The sequence below is a fragment of the Ochotona princeps genome, chromosome 24 (genome assembly GCF_030435755.1).
Source record: "Ochotona princeps isolate mOchPri1 chromosome 24, mOchPri1.hap1, whole genome shotgun sequence".
Lineage (NCBI taxonomy): Eukaryota > Metazoa > Chordata > Mammalia > Lagomorpha > Ochotonidae > Ochotona > Ochotona princeps.
Window position 1 is genome coordinate 8,969,868 of NC_080855.1, and position 17,039 is coordinate 8,986,906.

General features: G+C 53.5%; 1 protein-coding gene across 1 annotated transcript in view; it reads left to right on the top strand.

The window, feature by feature from the left end:
- PDPK1 (3-phosphoinositide dependent protein kinase 1) overlaps window positions 1-17,039 on the top strand; it is a 52,292-nt gene that overhangs the window by 21,667 nt on the left and 13,586 nt on the right. The window contains exons 3-10 of the mRNA XM_058680352.1: window positions 1,835-1,877; window positions 2,570-2,707; window positions 6,632-6,776; window positions 7,328-7,425; window positions 10,052-10,127; window positions 14,162-14,230; window positions 14,464-14,560; window positions 16,019-16,192. Coding sequence (XP_058536335.1) covers window positions 1,835-1,877; window positions 2,570-2,707; window positions 6,632-6,776; window positions 7,328-7,425; window positions 10,052-10,127; window positions 14,162-14,230; window positions 14,464-14,560; window positions 16,019-16,192 — 840 coding nt within the window. The remainder of the gene's footprint in view (window positions 1-1,834; window positions 1,878-2,569; window positions 2,708-6,631; window positions 6,777-7,327; window positions 7,426-10,051; window positions 10,128-14,161; window positions 14,231-14,463; window positions 14,561-16,018; window positions 16,193-17,039) is intronic.

Genomic DNA, 17,039 nt, shown 5'->3' on the forward strand with positions numbered 1-17,039 from the left:
CCCCGACGTGGCGGCAGCAAGTCCCCTACTGTGTCCTCAGGCTGCTTGGCAAGACCTGGGAAGCCCCTGTCTGCACGTGCCTCCTCAGGTCTCGGGGAACATGGGATGATCTGTGCCCTGGGCATCGGCCTGCCTTGTAGCCTGTGTGCTCTGTCCCACTGCACAGCTGTCCCGTCACATGCCTGGGGTTGTTTTCTGCTTGAGGAGCAGCTTCTTGGCTAATAGGAGCCCCCAGAACCATGCTGGCTGCAGCTACCTTGTGACACCTGCTGCCCTCAGGATGCAGCCCCAGTTGGCCTCCCTAGAAGAGCAGGGCCCCGCCCTGGTCTGAGCTGGTGCTGCTCTGGATGGGGAGTTCCGGAACAGCTGAGCAGTCATGCTTGGTCTTTGTGCAGAAAGCAGGTGTGAAAGTTGCATTCTTTGCCTTTTTTACCTTTATGAAATATTAAAGATTTATTTGGAAGACAGAGTGGCAAAGGGAGAGGGAAAGACGGGGAAATGGTCAGTGTGCTGGTTCACTGCCCCAAATGGCTGTGACTGCAGGCCCTGGGGGCTGAGGCCAGGAGCCGGGAGACCAGTGCTGTCTTCCATGGGGTGTCAGGGGCCGAAAGGCTTGAGCTGCTGCTTCCCAGACACGCCGTGACGCTGAGTCGGAAGTGGGTCAGGTGAGAGTCGGACTGGGCCCTCTTGTGTGAGGTGCGCGTCTCCCGCAGTCCTGCACCAGCTGACCTACGGCATGCACCCTTAGGACATTTCTTTTTCAAGATTTATTTATTTTTATTGGAAAGTCAGAGAGGAGGAGAGACAGAGAGAAAGATCTGTCCACTGATTCATTCCCCAAGCGGCCGCAACAGCCGGAACTGAGCCGATCCAAAGCCAGGAGCCAGGAGCTTCTTCTTGGTCTCCCCTGTGGGTGCAGGGTCCCAAGGCTTTGAGCTGTCCTCGACTGCTTTCCCAGGCCACAAGCAGGGATGGGAAGTGGAGCAGCCGGACACAAACCAGCGCCCATATGGGATCCTGGCACATGCAAGGCAAGGATTTAGCCGCCAAGCCATTGTGCTGGGCCCAGGCCAAGGTTTCACAGGTCCTGTTTCCTCTGCTCTTTGGTCCCACTGGCTCCTGTACAAGAGCTGCCTGCCTGCGACCCAAGTTTGGCTGGGAGCCCTGGGTGTTTCCGTGCTAGCGTCTCAGGTGTGCCACTTGCTTGTGCACAGTGGTCTTTTTTATGAAAAATGATGCTGTGGTGTGCTCTGTCCCCAAGGGACTCTGACTGCAGGGCTCCGGAGGCACCTGTTAGGGAGTAAGGGGGCCTTTAGGGAGAATGCTGGGCTCCTCGGGACAGGACTCCAGGAGGGCTTTCTGCTGGGCAGTTCCTGTGGCTGTTTATGGTATTTGAGCTTTTCAGTGAATGAAATGTGTGGTAACAATTAACCTAAAGTCAGGGCCACTTTATACACTGGCCATGTACTCAAGGATGTGTTCCTGAAGTTATATTTTAAAGAAATTCTCAGTACACGCGTTAGGTGCTGTCTGCCATGTTTTCTGCTCCTTGCAATGGCTGTGCCAGTCTACAGGGTTCCTGAATTGACGCGTTCATGGCATCGTGGGAACTGCTGGCAACTGATGAAAAAAGGAAACTGTTTGCTGACAGCTATGAGAGCATATTAACACACACGCTGGATTTCAGGAATTGTTGGTGTGCCTGCACACTGGAGGGGGTGGGAGGTTGCATGGTGTCACAGAGGTACTTGGGAGACTGGGGTGGCATGGCTATTACAGTGTCTTTTTTCCCTCTCCCCTCCCCCCACCAAACTCCCTCCTGCCCCCCAACCAGGTTGTCCTGGCTCGAGAACTGGCAACGTCCAGAGAATATGCTAGTAAGTACTGACTCAAGGAACCGCGGGTGGTGGTGGTGTGTGTGTGTCAGTGTCAGGAGCAGCCTGGGCAGTGTGTGTGTGTGTGTGTGTGTGTGTGCGCACGCACGCATCAGGAGCAGCCTGGTGTGTGTGTGTGTGTACGCACGCACGCATCAGGAGCAGCCTGGGCAGTGTGTGTGAGTGTGTGTGTGTGTGTGTGTGTGCGTGTACACGCAAATCAGGAGCAGCCTGGGCAGTGTGTGTGAGTGTGTGTGTGTGTGTGTACACGCAAATCAGGAGCAGCCTGGGCAGTGTGTGTGTGTGTGTGTGTGTGTGTGTACACGCAAATCAGGAGCAGCCTGGGCAGTGTGTGTGTGTGTGTGTGTGTGTACACGCAAATCAGAAGCAGCCTGGGCAGTGTGTGTGAGTGTGTGTGTGTATGTACACGCACATCAGGAGCAGCCTGGGCAGTGTGTGTGTGTGTGTGTGTGTGTGTGTGTGTGTGTGTGTGTGTACGCACATTAGGGACAGCCTGGGCAGCTGCGCCGAGGTTTCCGTGGTGAATCCGGGTTTAGGGCACTCTTGGTTTCCGACACCAAGAAGCCAAGGTGTGCAGTGTTTGGAGAACTTTAATTGGTACCACTTACCTTTATGAGCTGTTTTTACTCTTTGTCATTTTCGATTGTAGTAACTCACTTCTCTCTCGCCTTAAGTTAAAATCCTGGAGAAGCGGCATATTATAAAAGAGAACAAGGTTCCATATGTGACCAGAGAGCGGGATGTGATGTCGCGCCTGGATCACCCCTTCTTTGTTAAGCTTTACTTCACTTTTCAGGATGACGAAAAGCTCTGTATCCTTTGTGTGGTCAGCGCCATGACCCCTTGCTGGGCTCCCACCCGTGTGTCGGTGGGACTCTTTGGGTTGCTGCTGTCCCCAGGGGCAGCGAGCAGGGCTGAGGCTCCTGATGGAAGAAGGGGACCCCACTGGGCAGCTGGACACACGATCCTAGCCCTCCCCTCGTTGCCAAACCCTGTGCTCAGTGAGAGTGGTGCTGGGTGCTCGGGCCTGTGTTCCTTCTGCCCTGCTCAGCCCTGAGGGAGGGATCTGGTCTGGTGGGTATTGGAGGAGTCCCGGGAATGACTCACAGGAGCCTGAGCAGTTTGTGTTGGCCCTGGGGCTGTTGCCACCGCCTCCCCCTCCCCCTGTGGTCACTTCTGTGTGCTCCCCAGGACTCCCCAGGACTCCCCAAGCTGCTGCTCCAGCAGGGATGCACGTGTTTCTCGCTCCCTGACTTCACATCAAGCCTTTGTGGCATTCTTTTTGCTTTTTGAACTTTTGCTTAGGAACGGAGGTGACAGCACCCTGGGGAGTCTGAGCAGGCTGTACCTCAGGTGTCCAGCTGCCCTCGAGCCTTTGGCCTAGCTGCTGAGCACTGCCGCTAGTACTGCTGCTCGCTCCTCACCCCTGTGGCCCCTGCACGTCCCTGGGAGCGTGCTCTGCCTGGGTGACGGCTGCGCTTCTCTAGTTCCTGCTCTTCTTGCTTTTGGAGATTCAGTTATTTTTATTTGAAAGGCAGAGTTACAAAGGGCAGTTGGAGATATCTCTTGTCTTTTGGTTCACTCCCCAGATGGTCACACTGAGTGGGGCTGGGCCAGGCCAAAGGCAGGAGCTAACTCCGCTCTGACCTCACCCCTCAGTGTCAGGCCCTCCCACTGTTTGCTTTCCCAGGTGCATTAGCAAGGAGCCGGATTGGAAGTTGAGCAGCCAGGACTTGAACTAGCACTCAGGGTGGTATGCCAGCATTTCAAGTGGCAGCTCCCCAGCCGCACAGGTAGAGGTGCATGGGGTACCCTGAGGCTCCCCCAGTGGGAAGCTGGGGAGCAGGAGTGTGGATGCCAGGGGAGGGGAGCATGGAGTGAGGCGCCAGCCGGAATCCTCATCTTGAGCCTGTGTCTCCTGTTTTTAGTGAAAGGTGGGCCCCATGGTCATTGCTGGAACTGGCCTGCAGCAGGAGAGGACAAAATGGGCAACTATAGGCTGTTTGCTTCCTGCCAAGGCTGGCCAGTGTGCAGTGGGGTCTGTGACTGTAGGGTAGTCTTCATGTGCCAGGTAGTGCTGGCTGTACAAGAGCAGACTGCCAACAAAACTCCACTTGGTCAGGAGCTGGCCCCTAGCCTGCAGTCCCATAGCCTCAGAGGGAGAGTACTGCTGGCCAGCCAGATGCCCAGACAAGAGGGCGAGGGGAGGACACAGAGCCCCCTGACCAGATGGTTTGGCTGGGAGAGGAGAGGACCTGGAGTGGGGTTTTGTCTTCACCTCACAGGGTCGCAGCAGGCTCTGCCGACTGTCTTCTGGTGCCGTCTGGGTCCCTTCCTTCATCCCCATCTCTGTGCTCGTGCAGCAGCTGCCAGGGCCCCTGCGTGTCTGTTGTGTGTCTCTCCTCCTGGGCTGTCCCGACCCCTGCTTTCCTGTCCCTGCTTGCCAGCTGCTGTTGGCTGTGGCAGAATCGCACGGCTCCGTGTCCTCCCAGAGTCACAGGTGTTTGTTAAGTAGCTTCTTGCAAAGTCCAATCTACTGCAGGGTTCTGAGGGCACACTCACCTCCACAAGGATGGGCCCAAGACTCCTGGTGCAAACGGAAGGAAACACTGTGTGAAGGCATTGCCTGGCTGTTACGCTGTCCTCCATTGCGCTGTCATGTCAGTGAGGCAGGAGGGGAGCATTCATTTGCCTATTGCTGCTCTTGGGCTTACAGGCAAACCTGCAACTCCCAAAACAGGCGTGATACGCTGGAGCCTGGGGACATGGCCACAGCAGCCTGAGAACAGGCATCCAACTCAGAGCCTGAGCAGCTGGGTCCCTCCTCCCCCAGCCCTGGGGAGGCAGAGGTAGCTATCAGATGTGGTAGTTCCGCTGGTTGGTTCCACTCAAGCCAGTGTACACCTGCTTGTCCTTGTGGTGTCCCCTCTGCTGGGGAGGGACAGGATTACCACAGTAGGCCTCAGGAGGCTGTGCCTGGTCCTGTCTCCTTTGCTCTGTGACCTGGGGTCAGTTGCTGGGCTTTCTGGGTCAGGTTGCTTGTGTAGGCATCTCCCCCAGGAATTTCTGGCCTGCAGGAGAGAGCAGTGTGCCCTTATGCTCGCTGACCCAGAGCCTTGGTTGCTACGGGGGGAGGTAGTAAGTGTGCTGAGAACACAGGTGGACTGAAGAGATCTGAGGGGCTCGTCTGGGACGAGAGAGCAGTAGGCTGGAGCAGTAACCCTGAGCGTGCACTCATGAAGTGGTGAGGTGAGATGGGGGATCCCACTTCATGGCTCTGACAGGGCTCCTGGTGAGGCTCTGGCCATCTCAGCGGAGCTGCCCATATGGCCTGTGCCATTGAGGTGATCATGATCATGAGGCATTGGGCGAAGAGGCCCATGGGCATGGGGATAAGGTACGATGAGGAGAGCCTGGCATAGACCCTTTGCATTCTCTGAGGAGTGTTTTGTTTATGGCTCTGGTTCCTGAAGCAGTTATCACACTGTGTCCCGGGCGAGAGGGCCTGGTGGTCCTCCTGCTGGGTGGATCCTCTGTCCTGAGGCCTCCAGGTCCTTCCTTGCTGGGGGGTGATGTGCATCGATGGGCAGGCCAGCCAGAGCCCCAGCTCTGCTCAAGGTCAGCAGTGACTTGTATTGGAGACTGCCAGAGAAGATCAGGAACCTGGGGATGTCTGCCAGACACAGGTGCTTTCTGGGAGACGCTTACGTGGGCTCTAATCCTTGTGAGTTTTCAGTCCTCTTGGCAAAAGTCGTAGAAACGGTACAGCTCTGCGGTCCTGGGCAGCAGAGGGCTGGTGCTGTCCCGTGTCCCTCCTCAGCGAGTGCCTTACAGATGGAGCTGAGAAGTTGACACAAGGGCTTGTCTCAGGAAATGTGTCACTTGTCCACAAAGGAGCATATGTATAAGGAGTGGGCACAGGGGTAGGCTGTGGAGAACCTCGGGCAAGGTTAGCCAGCAGCTCCAGCTCTGTGCTGACACTTGGATGTTGGAGACCCCTGCCTGCTCGCCTGGGGCCACTGTGCACTTCACATGTGTGTCTGCTCCCGCTGGCTGCTTGTGTGTGTGTTGGAAACTCATTGCACATGTTTCTGGTGTGTGTCTGGTGCCCTGGCTGGCTGCACACACGTGTCTATGTGCTTGCTAGTTGCACACGTGTACTTGACGTGTGCTTGCAGGCTCAACACATATATCTGGTGTGTGTCTGGTGCCCTTGCTGGCTACACACGCATGTCTGTGTGCTTGCTAGTTGCACACCTGTATCTGGTATGTGTCTGTGCTTGCTAGTTGCACACATGTACCTGGCATGTGCTTGCTAGTTGCACATGTGTGCCCAGTGTGTGCTTGCAGGTTCCACACGTGTGTCTGCTGTGCACTTGCAGACTGCACAAGCATGTTTACCTATGGCCAAGGCCGCAGGTCTTGCTGGGCTCCTCTAGTGAAACTCTTTGTGTATACCTCTGGGGATGGTGTGGTCCAGGGTGGCCACCAGGCTGAGAGTGCTGTGCATGTTCTCCAGGGACTGTGTCAGGGTGTTCCTAGTGAGGCACCCCATGCTGGCCCGAGGGCTCAGAGCTGGCCTGGGTGCTGGCAGAGCAGGGACCAGGAACTGACTACTGCTTTCTTAGGCCACAAGTATGCACTTAGCATTGAGGTGGAAAAACAGTTTTCTTTGTTGGGCTGTCAAGGCTAGTGCTTACGAATGGTTTTTAACTCTTCCTTAACTGTGTAATCAGATTTTGGCCTTAGTTATGCCAAAAATGGAGAACTACTTAAATATATTCGCAAAATTGGTTCTTTTGATGAGACCTGTACAAGATTTTACACTGCAGAGATTGTGTGTGCTCTGGAGTACCTGCACGGCAAGGGCGTCATTCACAGGTAACTGGCCTCAGGCGTCCTTGGCAGGTCACTGCAGTCACCAGGGCAGGACTCCGGGAGTCACTGCGTCAAGTGATGCCGTCGCTGGGGTTGGCTCTCTCTGGGTCTGCCGTGTCTGACTTTGTGCAAGGTGGGAGAGGTACCAGATGGTGCCTCAGTGTGAGAGCTGCAGAGGGAGAGGCCAGACACGGGCAGCTCCTGGACGAGTTGAAATTCACCTATAAATGTTGGAACAGCAGGCTGCCTAGCTTATGGTTCCTTTAGCGTCTTGACTTCGTTTTGTCAGTTGTAGCTTTTGTGTGTACTTACTCCTGTCTCATTCTCTGTTAAAGCCCTATTAGCAGTGTCTCTAAGCCCTTTGTGTAGGAGTTGGTAAAGTGGTGTGTGTGGTCCATGGGTGATGTTGCCTGCATGTCCTTTTTTGTCCGTGAATTTGGGGTTGTGCTCCTGGTTGGCACTGCCCATTGGTTTGCTCATTTTCAGCAGTGCCCAGGGGTGTGGTAAGCTTCTCTTTTAAGTACTTCAATTCCCATGTGAATTTTCTTTTATAGGGACCTTAAACCAGAAAACATCCTGTTAAATGAAGACATGCACATACAAATCACAGACTTTGGAACAGCCAAGGTGTTGTCTCCAGCGAGCAAGCAAGGTATGTGAGTTTCTAAGCCCACGGAGGACTCAGCTGTGTGCTGGGGCCTGCTTCCAGCCCCTTGGGAGTGCGCTGCTCCCAAGTGTGTGGGGCCTTTGCTGCCGAAGGCGGGGGCTGGGCTGTCTCAGGCGAGGGTCCTGCATTGGGGATCTCTGTATACAGAGAGGAGGAGAGACAGAGAGGAAGATCTCCCATCTACTGATTTGCTCCCCAAGCAGCCGGGGTCCAGAGCCAAGAACCTTCTCCAGGTCTCCCACGTGGGTGCAGGGTCCCAAGACTTTAGGCCGTCCTTGACTGCTTTCCCAGGCCACAAGCAAGGAGCTGGATGGGAAGCGGGGCCGTCAGGATTAGAACCAACGCCCATATGGGATCCCGGCGCGTGTAAGGCGAGGACTTTAGACGCTAGGCTACCATGGCAGTCCCTTTATTATCATTTTTTTTTTTTTGAAAGATTTATTTGTTTTTATTACAAAGTCAGATATACAGAGAGGAGGAGAGACAGAGAGGAAGATCTTCCGTCTGATGATTCACTCCCCAAGTGAGCCTCAACGGCTGGTGCTGCACCGATCCGAAGCCGGGAACCAGGAACCTCTTCTGGGTCTCCCACACGGGTGCAGGGACCCAAGGCCTTGGGCCATCCTCGACTGCTTTCCCAGGCCACAAGCAGGGAGCTGGATGGGAAGTGGAGCTGCCGGGACTAGAACCGGCGCCCATATGGGATCCCGGGGCGTTCGAGGTGAGGACTTTAGCCGCTAGGCCACGCCGCCGGGCCTGTATTATCATTTTAAAGATTTATTTTCTTACTTGGAAAGCAGAAACTATAGAAAGGGAGGTGGAGAAGGAGAGGTCTATCAGTCTGCTTGTCCATCCTCCAGGTGGCCAGCAGCCGGGACTGCCTGTTACTCTCGGCAAGGCTCGGGTGCTTCCTCTTCTGCTTCCCCAGGCACGCTAGCAGGGAGCTTCATTGGGAGAAGGGCTACCAGGAGTCAGAGCAGTGCCCACTATTCCATAGTTCAGACCCTAAGTATTTCCTTACTTTTCTGTTTGCTGATTTGATGGACCAGATTTTAGTTTGCATCTCTTTAGTTCCTTGTGTAGTTGAATGGCTTTCATTGTTCTTGGCTCTATGATTTCTTCCGTTTTAGAATTCTTTATTTTTTGTAACGTCATTCAGGGATAGAAATGATACCATGTTTTTGTTTGTTTTGTTTTGTTTGTAAATCCACTTATTTTGAGAGTCCAGGTTGCAGAGAGAGAGGAGTGGTGGAAGTGTCAGAGAGAGAGATCTTGCAGCTCTTGGTTCACTCCCCACCTGGCTGTGACGGCCAGTCCTAGGCTGGCCGACTTAGGACTCAGGAGCTTCATCTGGGTCTCTCCAGTGGGTGGCAGGGTCACAAACACTTAACCATCTTGTGTTGCTTTTCCCATGCTAACTGCAGGGAGCTGGATTGTAAGTGGAGTTCTGGGACAAATTGGCATCCATGTGGGATGCTGATGTGCACTACCCACAAAGCCTGCCCCAGCCATGGTCTTGGCATGAAAATGGTTTACTGAAGGGACCAAGGCTGTGAGCCTCCCTGGGCCTGGGCTCAGGACAAGGAACGGGCAGCCCAGGGTGCCAAGCCTGCTGTGCTGACATCTGGGCCTTCTGTGCCCCAGGCTGCTCGGTCAGCCATTTGGCAGCTGAGGGAACCTCTTGGTTCTTGGTAGCACGAGCATCTCCAGCGAAGAGGGGTTCAGTCTTGTGTCTGCAGGGAGTTGTGGAGGCCTGTGTTGTGGATACCAGGACCAGAGGCGGCAGAGCCTGAGTCTTGCTCGTTCTGTGGGCCCATAGTTCCTGAGGGTTGTCCCTGGCATGTCTATGACTTGTCTGGTGTGTGTTTTAGCAACTCAGTTTTTTTTTAACAACACTTTTTTTTAAAGGTTTTATTTATTTATTTTTTTATTGGAAAGGGAGATATATAGAGAGGAGGAGAGACAGAGGGAAAGATCTTCCATGCCCTGATTCACTCCCCAAGTGGCCTCAACGGCTGGAGCCGAGCTGATCCGAAACCAGGAGCCTGGGGCCTCTTCCAGGTCTCCCACGCGGGTGCAGGGTCCCAAAACTTTGGGCCGTCCTCGACTGCTTTCCCAGGCCACAAGCAGGGAGTTGGATAGGAAGCGGGGCCACCGGGATTAGAACTGGTGCCCATATGGGATCCCGGTGCATTCAAGGCGAGGACTTTAGCCGCTAGGCCATGCCGCCAGGCCCAGCAACTCAGTTCTTACTGGCAGAATAGACATGTCTCTGTCCTTCGGCTGCCCCATTCTTGTGGGGCTACTGCTAACAATGACGGGTGAGTAAGATGAGCTGTTTTGCAGGCATGTGACAGGCGGGAAGCACTAGGAAGGAGGACAGAGTGTTCTAGGACCAGCAGATGTCCGTGAGTGGAGGCCCTTGGAGCCAGACCCACAGGCTCTCTGCCGTTCCACCATGGGTGACCAAGCTGTGCTGCCAGGGAGGTCTGGTCCACCCAGTTGAGGCCACGCTGTCTGTGGGATGAGCCGTGCTGGGGCTGCGCTGCTGGTCCCTGATAGTCCCTGGAGGCATCTCTGAGCATGACCTTTTGTTTCTCCCTCTTCCCAGCCAGGGCCAACTCGTTCGTAGGAACGGCGCAGTATGTTTCTCCAGAGCTGCTCACGGAGAAATCAGCTTGTAAAAGGTAACCAGCTTCAGTCTGCCCTCTACTTCTTCCTCCTGTGGCTAGTAAGCTTTTGACAGAGTACCTCAGGCTTTGAAATTGTCCAGGCATACTTTGCAGGAAGTTAGCATTCTGCGTTCCACCACTGTTTTCCCTGACTCATGCTTGTTATGTAGTTTACGCTTCCTGGGTTGGTGGTTGCTTTTTGGTTACAGGTTTGATCCTGTTCTTCAGGAAATCTGCCCTGCCAGGGTGGGGCAGGGGGGATGTCCACCGTGTCCATAGCACCCAAGACCTCTGTCACCAGCTGGGGGGCTGTGGCAGCTGCAGCAGCAGCCTCTGCAGAGTGGGAGAATGTGGGAGGGGCAGCAAGGGGTAGGTGGAGGAAGTTGCAAGTGGTGCTCTCTGAGGCTTCCAGTGCTGGGCCGGGGCAGGAGGCGGGGCTGGTGTTCTCCTGGTGAGCCGTGAAGGTGCTGGTCGGGAGGAGGAGCATCTGTCAGCTGAGCCTCGGAGGAAGGATGCTCGCACAGGTGCTGGCCAGTTACAGGGAGAGGCAGAAGAGTCTGTGCTGTGTGGGACCAAGAGGTGATATTAGACTGTGGAATTCAGAAGGGTAGGGAGCTGGGACATCATGGCCTGAGGGGTAAAGTTGCAACCTGCAATGCCAGCATCCCGTTTGGGTACCAATTGTTGTCTTTCCTGCTCAACTTTGGATCCAGCTTCTTGGTGATGTATCTCAGGAAGCAGCACACGATGGCCCAAGTGTTGAAGTCCCTGCCATCCATGTGGGAGACCCAGATGAAAGTTCCTAGCTTCTACCTGGCCTGGTCAGGGGGGTGCAGGTTGAGATGGGAGGTTGTGAATGACAGATGAGAGATCTCTAACTCTCCCTCTCTCTGTGGCTCTGACTTCCTGTGGGGGGGGCACCTCCAGGATGGCAAGAAGGGATAGCTTGGGCTCCTTGTACCCCATGCCAGGCAAAGACTGCTTCCTGGCACACTGACCCCTCACCTGAGTTGGCAGTGCTGCACTGTCCATGTCTTGCTGCGGGAGGTCCCAGGGTGTGACCTTCGTAAGTGACAGGAGCCACCCTGAGAGAATAAACAACTGAGTGCAGTGACTTCTAAGGTTGACAGCTTCAAAAATAAACAAATAAATAAAATTTTAGGTTGAGGGAGCCCTGGACAGAAATCTTATGACAAGACCCAAAAAAAGGGTGCTTTGAACATCACCCTGGGGCACTTGAGCAGTCTCCAGGCTTTTTTGCTTTTTAAAAATAGTTATTTAGGGCCCAGTGCCATGGCTTAGCTGGCAAATTCTCCTCTTGTAAAGCGCCAGAATCCCATATGGGTGTAGGTTCCCATTAGCTCCCAGCTCTATGGTGGTGGCCTGGAAGAAGCAAGAGTAGATGGCCTGGGTGCATTGTGACAGCCCAGTGGCTAAATCCCTGCCTTGCATCTGCCAGGAGTCGGTGCCAGTTTGTATCCTGGCTGCTCCACTTCCCATCCAGCTCCCTGCTTGTGGCCTGGGAAAGCAGTCGAGGACGGCCCAAAGCCTTGGGACCCTGCACACATTTGAGAGACCCACAGGAGGCTCCTGGCTCCTGGCTCCTGGCTCCAGATCGGCTCAGCACCAGCCATTGAGGCTGCTTGTGGAGTGAACCAGCGGACAGAAGATCCTTCTGTCTCTCCTCCTCTCTGCCTTTCCAATAAATAAAAGTAAAATAATTAAAAAAATAAAGATAGCCCAAGTCAAGTGTTTGGACCCTGCCACCCATGTGGACTGTCCAAATAGAGCTAGCTGCCACGTGGCCCAGCTTTGGGCATTGTGGTCAAGTGGGAAGTGAATCAGCAAATAGAAGATTCTCATTCTCACTCTCTCTCTCCCTCCCCATTCCTCCTTTACTCTCTCATCTTGCCTTTTCTATTTTCTTCTTTTCTGTCTGTAAAATAAACCTTAAAAAGATTTTTTTTAAGATTTATTTATTTTTATTGGAAAGTCAGATATACAGAGAGGAAGGGAAAGAGAGGAAAATCTTCTGATTGGTTACACCCCACGTGCTGCAGTGGCTGGAACTGAGCCGATCTTAAGCCAGGAGCTTCCTCTGGGTCTCCCACGTACGTGTGTAGTGGTCCCAAGGCTTTGAGTTGTTCTGTACTGCTTTCCTAGGCCCTAAGCAGGGAGCTAGGTGGGAAGTGAAACAGCAGGGACGTGAACCAGTGCCCATATGGTGTGATTTTCTTTTTTAAGATTTATTTTATTCATTTGAAAGGCAGAGTGACAGGAGGAGAGGAAGAACGAGCTGTTTCCATCTGCCGGTTCACTCCCCAGAAGGCCACAGTGGTTAGTTTAGGACCTGGACCTGGCTGAAGCCAAAAACTGGAGCTCCATCCAGGTCTCACCTGAGGTGGCAGGGCCCAAGCGCCTTCGCAGACACATTGACAAGAAGCCAGATTGAAAGTAGAGCAGTTGGAAATCGAACTAGCTCTGCAGTCTGGGCTGTAGCACTGCAGTCTGGGTTGGCTTTCCACACAGTGCCACAGCACTGCCGTGCTGAGGTTGTTGTGTCTTTGATGTGTTCCTTGCTGTTGGGCCCTGCATGGGACTCCTGTTCCCACATGCGGCAGGGCCTCTGTGCCACCAGGCTGGGTGTCGCAGCCTGGCTGCGGTGAGTCCCTCTGCATCTGAGGGCTGACCCAGCTTGTGCCTGTGCCCAGGGCTCTGCGTGGCACCCGTGGTAGTGCTCAGACTACAGTGCACTACCTGCCCAGATCACCTGCTGCCTGCCAGGAAGCTGGGTTAGAAGTGGGGTCTACTGGGACACATGCGCCAAATGCTCTGATGCAGGAGGCTGGTGACCTGCACCACAAAGCCTGCCCGTAAGTTAGTATAGTTTGAAATCTACCTCCAGTGCCTTGGCTGTGCCAGGCCTTGCAGGTGCTGGTGATATGCAGTACCAGGGCATAGGCTTCCCCCAGGAGCCTGTTACTGTGCTGGTCTGTATTTTTGAGGGATGATTTTCACCACACCTGATGATTTCATCCTCCAGAACCTGTGTTGGCAGCCCCTGAGCCCTGCGTGATCCCTGGTGCTCAGAGGGAGGGGCCAGGAATAGACGAGAAACCTGACCCCAGACATGCCTGTCAAGGTGCTACCCATGCAGCAGGTGCTTTGAGAATGAAGGCTAGGAGGTGTAGTGAGAGCAGATGTGAAGGACAGAACTCTGGACGGGGGTCAGGGTCTACAGTTGGCCATGTTCTCGGGAACAACTGACAGAAATTGATGGCTAGGGACTAGCACTGTGGAACAGCATCTTAGACCTCTGCCTGTGCACCCGCATCGCATATGGGTGCTAGTTCGAGACTCGGCTGCTCTGCTTCTGAGCCATCTCCTGCTGATGGCCTGGGAAAGCAGTGGAGAATGGCCCAAGCACTTGGAACCCTTGCACCCACGTGTGGGAGGCCTGGAGAAGGCTGCTGGGTCCTGGTTTCACACTGAGCAACCCCAGCCTTTGCGGCTATTTGGAGAGTGAACTAGCGGATGGAAAATTCCCTCTCTCTGTCTCTCTCTTTCTTCTCTATTATTCTGCCTTTCAAATGAAAGCTAATGAATCTTAATACTAATAAGAAGGAATTGATGCCTGTACTATTTTATTTCTGCAGTGCTTAATGGGAATGTTCACAGAGGAGGAACAGGGGTGTGCAGAGCCTTGTCCTGTCTTGCTGCTGACTGGGGCAAGCACCCTGCTGACCTCAGTGCCTCCACACACAGGGAGCGTGCTGTTGCGTCAGGTTTTCCTCTGAGACTGAAGTTGGTCTTGCCTGTAACAACCGATCCTATGCCCAGCCCACAGCATCTCAGCTCTCTCCCTTCATGGAAGTTTTCACCGCTTTGGAGGCCAGCAGATGAGCAGCGCTGGTCTCAAGGAGGCCTCCCGAGGAGGGCACTGTTCTCTGCTGACCTTAGCAGAGGGAGGTGCAGACAGATGGAACCTGAGCTGAACTTGCGCTTCTATGTTACCAATGCTTTTTTCTGTTCTTTTCCATACGTTAAAGTTCAGACCTTTGGGCTCTAGGATGCATAATATACCAGCTTGTGGCAGGATTACCACCGTTCCGAGCCGGGTAAGGAGATGGCACCCCTGAGCCTCTGAGCCCCTCGCGTGCACTGCCTACCGCCATACTGTCTGTGCCTCCCTGGTGGAGTCGTGGGCAGGGGAGGAGCAAGGGCTGTGTCCAGTGAGTCCAGTCACCTCTGTGTGACTAGCACTGGGCTCCAGGGCGAGTGCTATCAGCATGGTGAGGTGCGTGGACCCTGCTGGAAATGACTGCTGCTCGTCTCTTTTTGCATTCCACAGAAATGAGTATCTTATATTTCAGAAGATCATTAAGTTGGAATATGACTTTCCAGAAAAATTCTTCCCTAAGGCAAGAGACCTTGTGGAAAAGCTCTTGGTAAATATTTTTGTGTTTTCTGCCGGGTGGCTGGGGTGGGCACAGGCTGTGCTCATTCACTGTGATTCTTAGTTCCTTTCTCCAACAGCCTTGACTTTAGTAAAGTTTACTAAAGTTATTAAAGTTTTCAGCAGATTCAGTGTAGTTTGTAGATGCAAATTTTTTTTTTTTTGGATTTTTAAATTTGAAAGGCTGAGAATATAATGATATTCCCTTCCTCCTCCTCCCCGCCCCTCCCTGACACAAATAGTAAGATGCAAGTTATTGTCTTATTTGCTCTTCAGCATCTGAAATTACTGATGTGAGAGTCCAGGGGCTGTGAACCCAAGTCTGTTTCTGTCAGATTTTCTCTTTTTCTTCCTTTTTCTTCTTTTTTTCTTTTTTTAAGAATTTTTTTTTTATTGGAAAGTTAGATATACAGAGAGGAGAGACAGAGGGAAAGATCTTCCATCTGATGATTCAGTCCCCAAGTGAGCACAATGGCCAGTGCTATGCTGATCCGAAGCCAGGATCCAGGAGCTTCTTCCAGGTCTCCCACACGGATGCAGAGTCCCAAGGCATTGGGCTTAAGTCCAGGCCACAGGCAGAGAGCTGGATGGGAAGTGAAGCAGCTAGGATTAGAACCAGCGCCCATATGGGATTCCCGCGCATTCAAGGCAAGGACTTTATCCGCTAGGCCACGCCACCAGGCCCCAGATTTTCTTTTTTAAAATTTATTTATTTCTTAGAATGTAAAGTGACAGGAGAGACAGAGAGGTCTTGCATCCGTTGGCTCACTCCTTAGGAGCCTGGACCTTCTTCTCAGTCTCTGCCATGGCGGCAGGACCCCAAGTGCTGGGGTTGTGTCATCAGGAGCTGGGACATGAGCCAGCATGCTGCGCTGGAAATACCGATTTACGTGCTGAGCCGCATGTTGATCCTGTTTTTTTTTTTTTTTTTTTTTTAGATTTATTTATTTGAAAGGCACAGGTAACAGAGAGAGCTCTTCCATCCATTGGTTCACTCCCCAAGTGACTGCAGTGGCCGTGGCTGGGTCAGATTGGAACCCAGAGCTCCCTCTGGATCTCCCGCATGGGTGTGGGGCCCACTTGGGTCATCTTTGCTCTCCCAGGCTTATTGGCTGGATTGGAAATGGAACAGTTGTTGCCCGTGTAAGATGCTTGTGTTAGAGGTGGAAACTGCCTGCTGTTCTGCAGCACCAGCCCTGATAGTGTCAATGCTTTAAACAGCTGACTGGCATTACGGTGCAGCACAAGTTGCCGCCTATGACACTCATATTCCAGATGGGTACTTGGTCAAGTTCCAGCTTGACTTGCTGTTCATTATATTTTGTGATTGCATTTGAATGCACCTGTAGGAAGGAAGGATGGAGAGGAGAGGAGAGAGAGGTGGGAGCCCCAGGCTCGGTGTGAGGATGGCCGTGCGCCTGCTAGTGACTTACCGTGACTGTGACTTAAGGTTTTAGATGCCACGAAGCGGTTAGGCTGTGAGGAGATGGACGGGTATGGCCCTCTCAGAGCTCATCCCTTCTTCGAGTCCATCACGTGGGAGAACCTGCATCAGCAGACAGCCCCGAAGCTGACCGCCTACCTCCCGGCCATGTCTGAGGACGACGAGGACTGCTATGGCAATGTAAGTGGTTTTGGTGTGGCACGGCATGGCAGCTGAGGCCCCTGCCCTGCAGGCCCCGGAGTCTGTTAGAGGAACGAGCGAGGCTGTGGCTGGTAGATCACTTGGCTGCCACAAGTCGGTGGTCTGCAGGGGACCTTTGATTGGATGAATTTTTCTCTCTGGCTTCCCTCCCCTCCCACCCGTCCAAACAGACACACTATAAAAGTTGTGTGCTGTCCGTGTTACTGAGTTTCTCTGAGTGAACTCCTGTCCTTGTGACATTCCAGCCAGGGACGATGTGTGGAATTCAGTGCAGTGGACAAAATTCTAGATTGCATCTAAAAATCAACCAAAGCCGGATTACAAGTGCTACTGGTTTTAGCTCTTGCAGAGAGAAGGTTCCTGTTTTCCGCCTCCTGTCTGGCACAGCCTCCGCCTCCTCCCCACCCTATTTTTTTATTTATTTGAAAAGGAATAGTTACAGATTGAGCATGCGTGTATGCGTGCACAAGAAAGAGGTCTTGCACCTGCTGGTTCACTTCCCAACTGGCTGCAATGACCAGGGCTGGACCAGGCTGAAACCAGGAGCCAGGAGCTTCCTCTGGGTCTCCCATGTGGGTGTAGGGACCCAAGCACTTTGGGCCGTCCTCTGCTACTTTCCCAGGCACGTTAGCAGGGAGCTGGATGGGAAGTGGAGCCACTGGACATGAACCAGTGCCCCTAGGAAATGCTGCTGCTGCATGCCGTGGCGTAACTCACTGTGGCAGAGTAGCAGTCTGCTCAGCTGTCCTCCTCCTCTTCTGATATGCCCTTTCTGTTCAGACTCGGAACCAGGCTTGGAGAGCGTCTTTGGCCCCCTTGTTTGCCG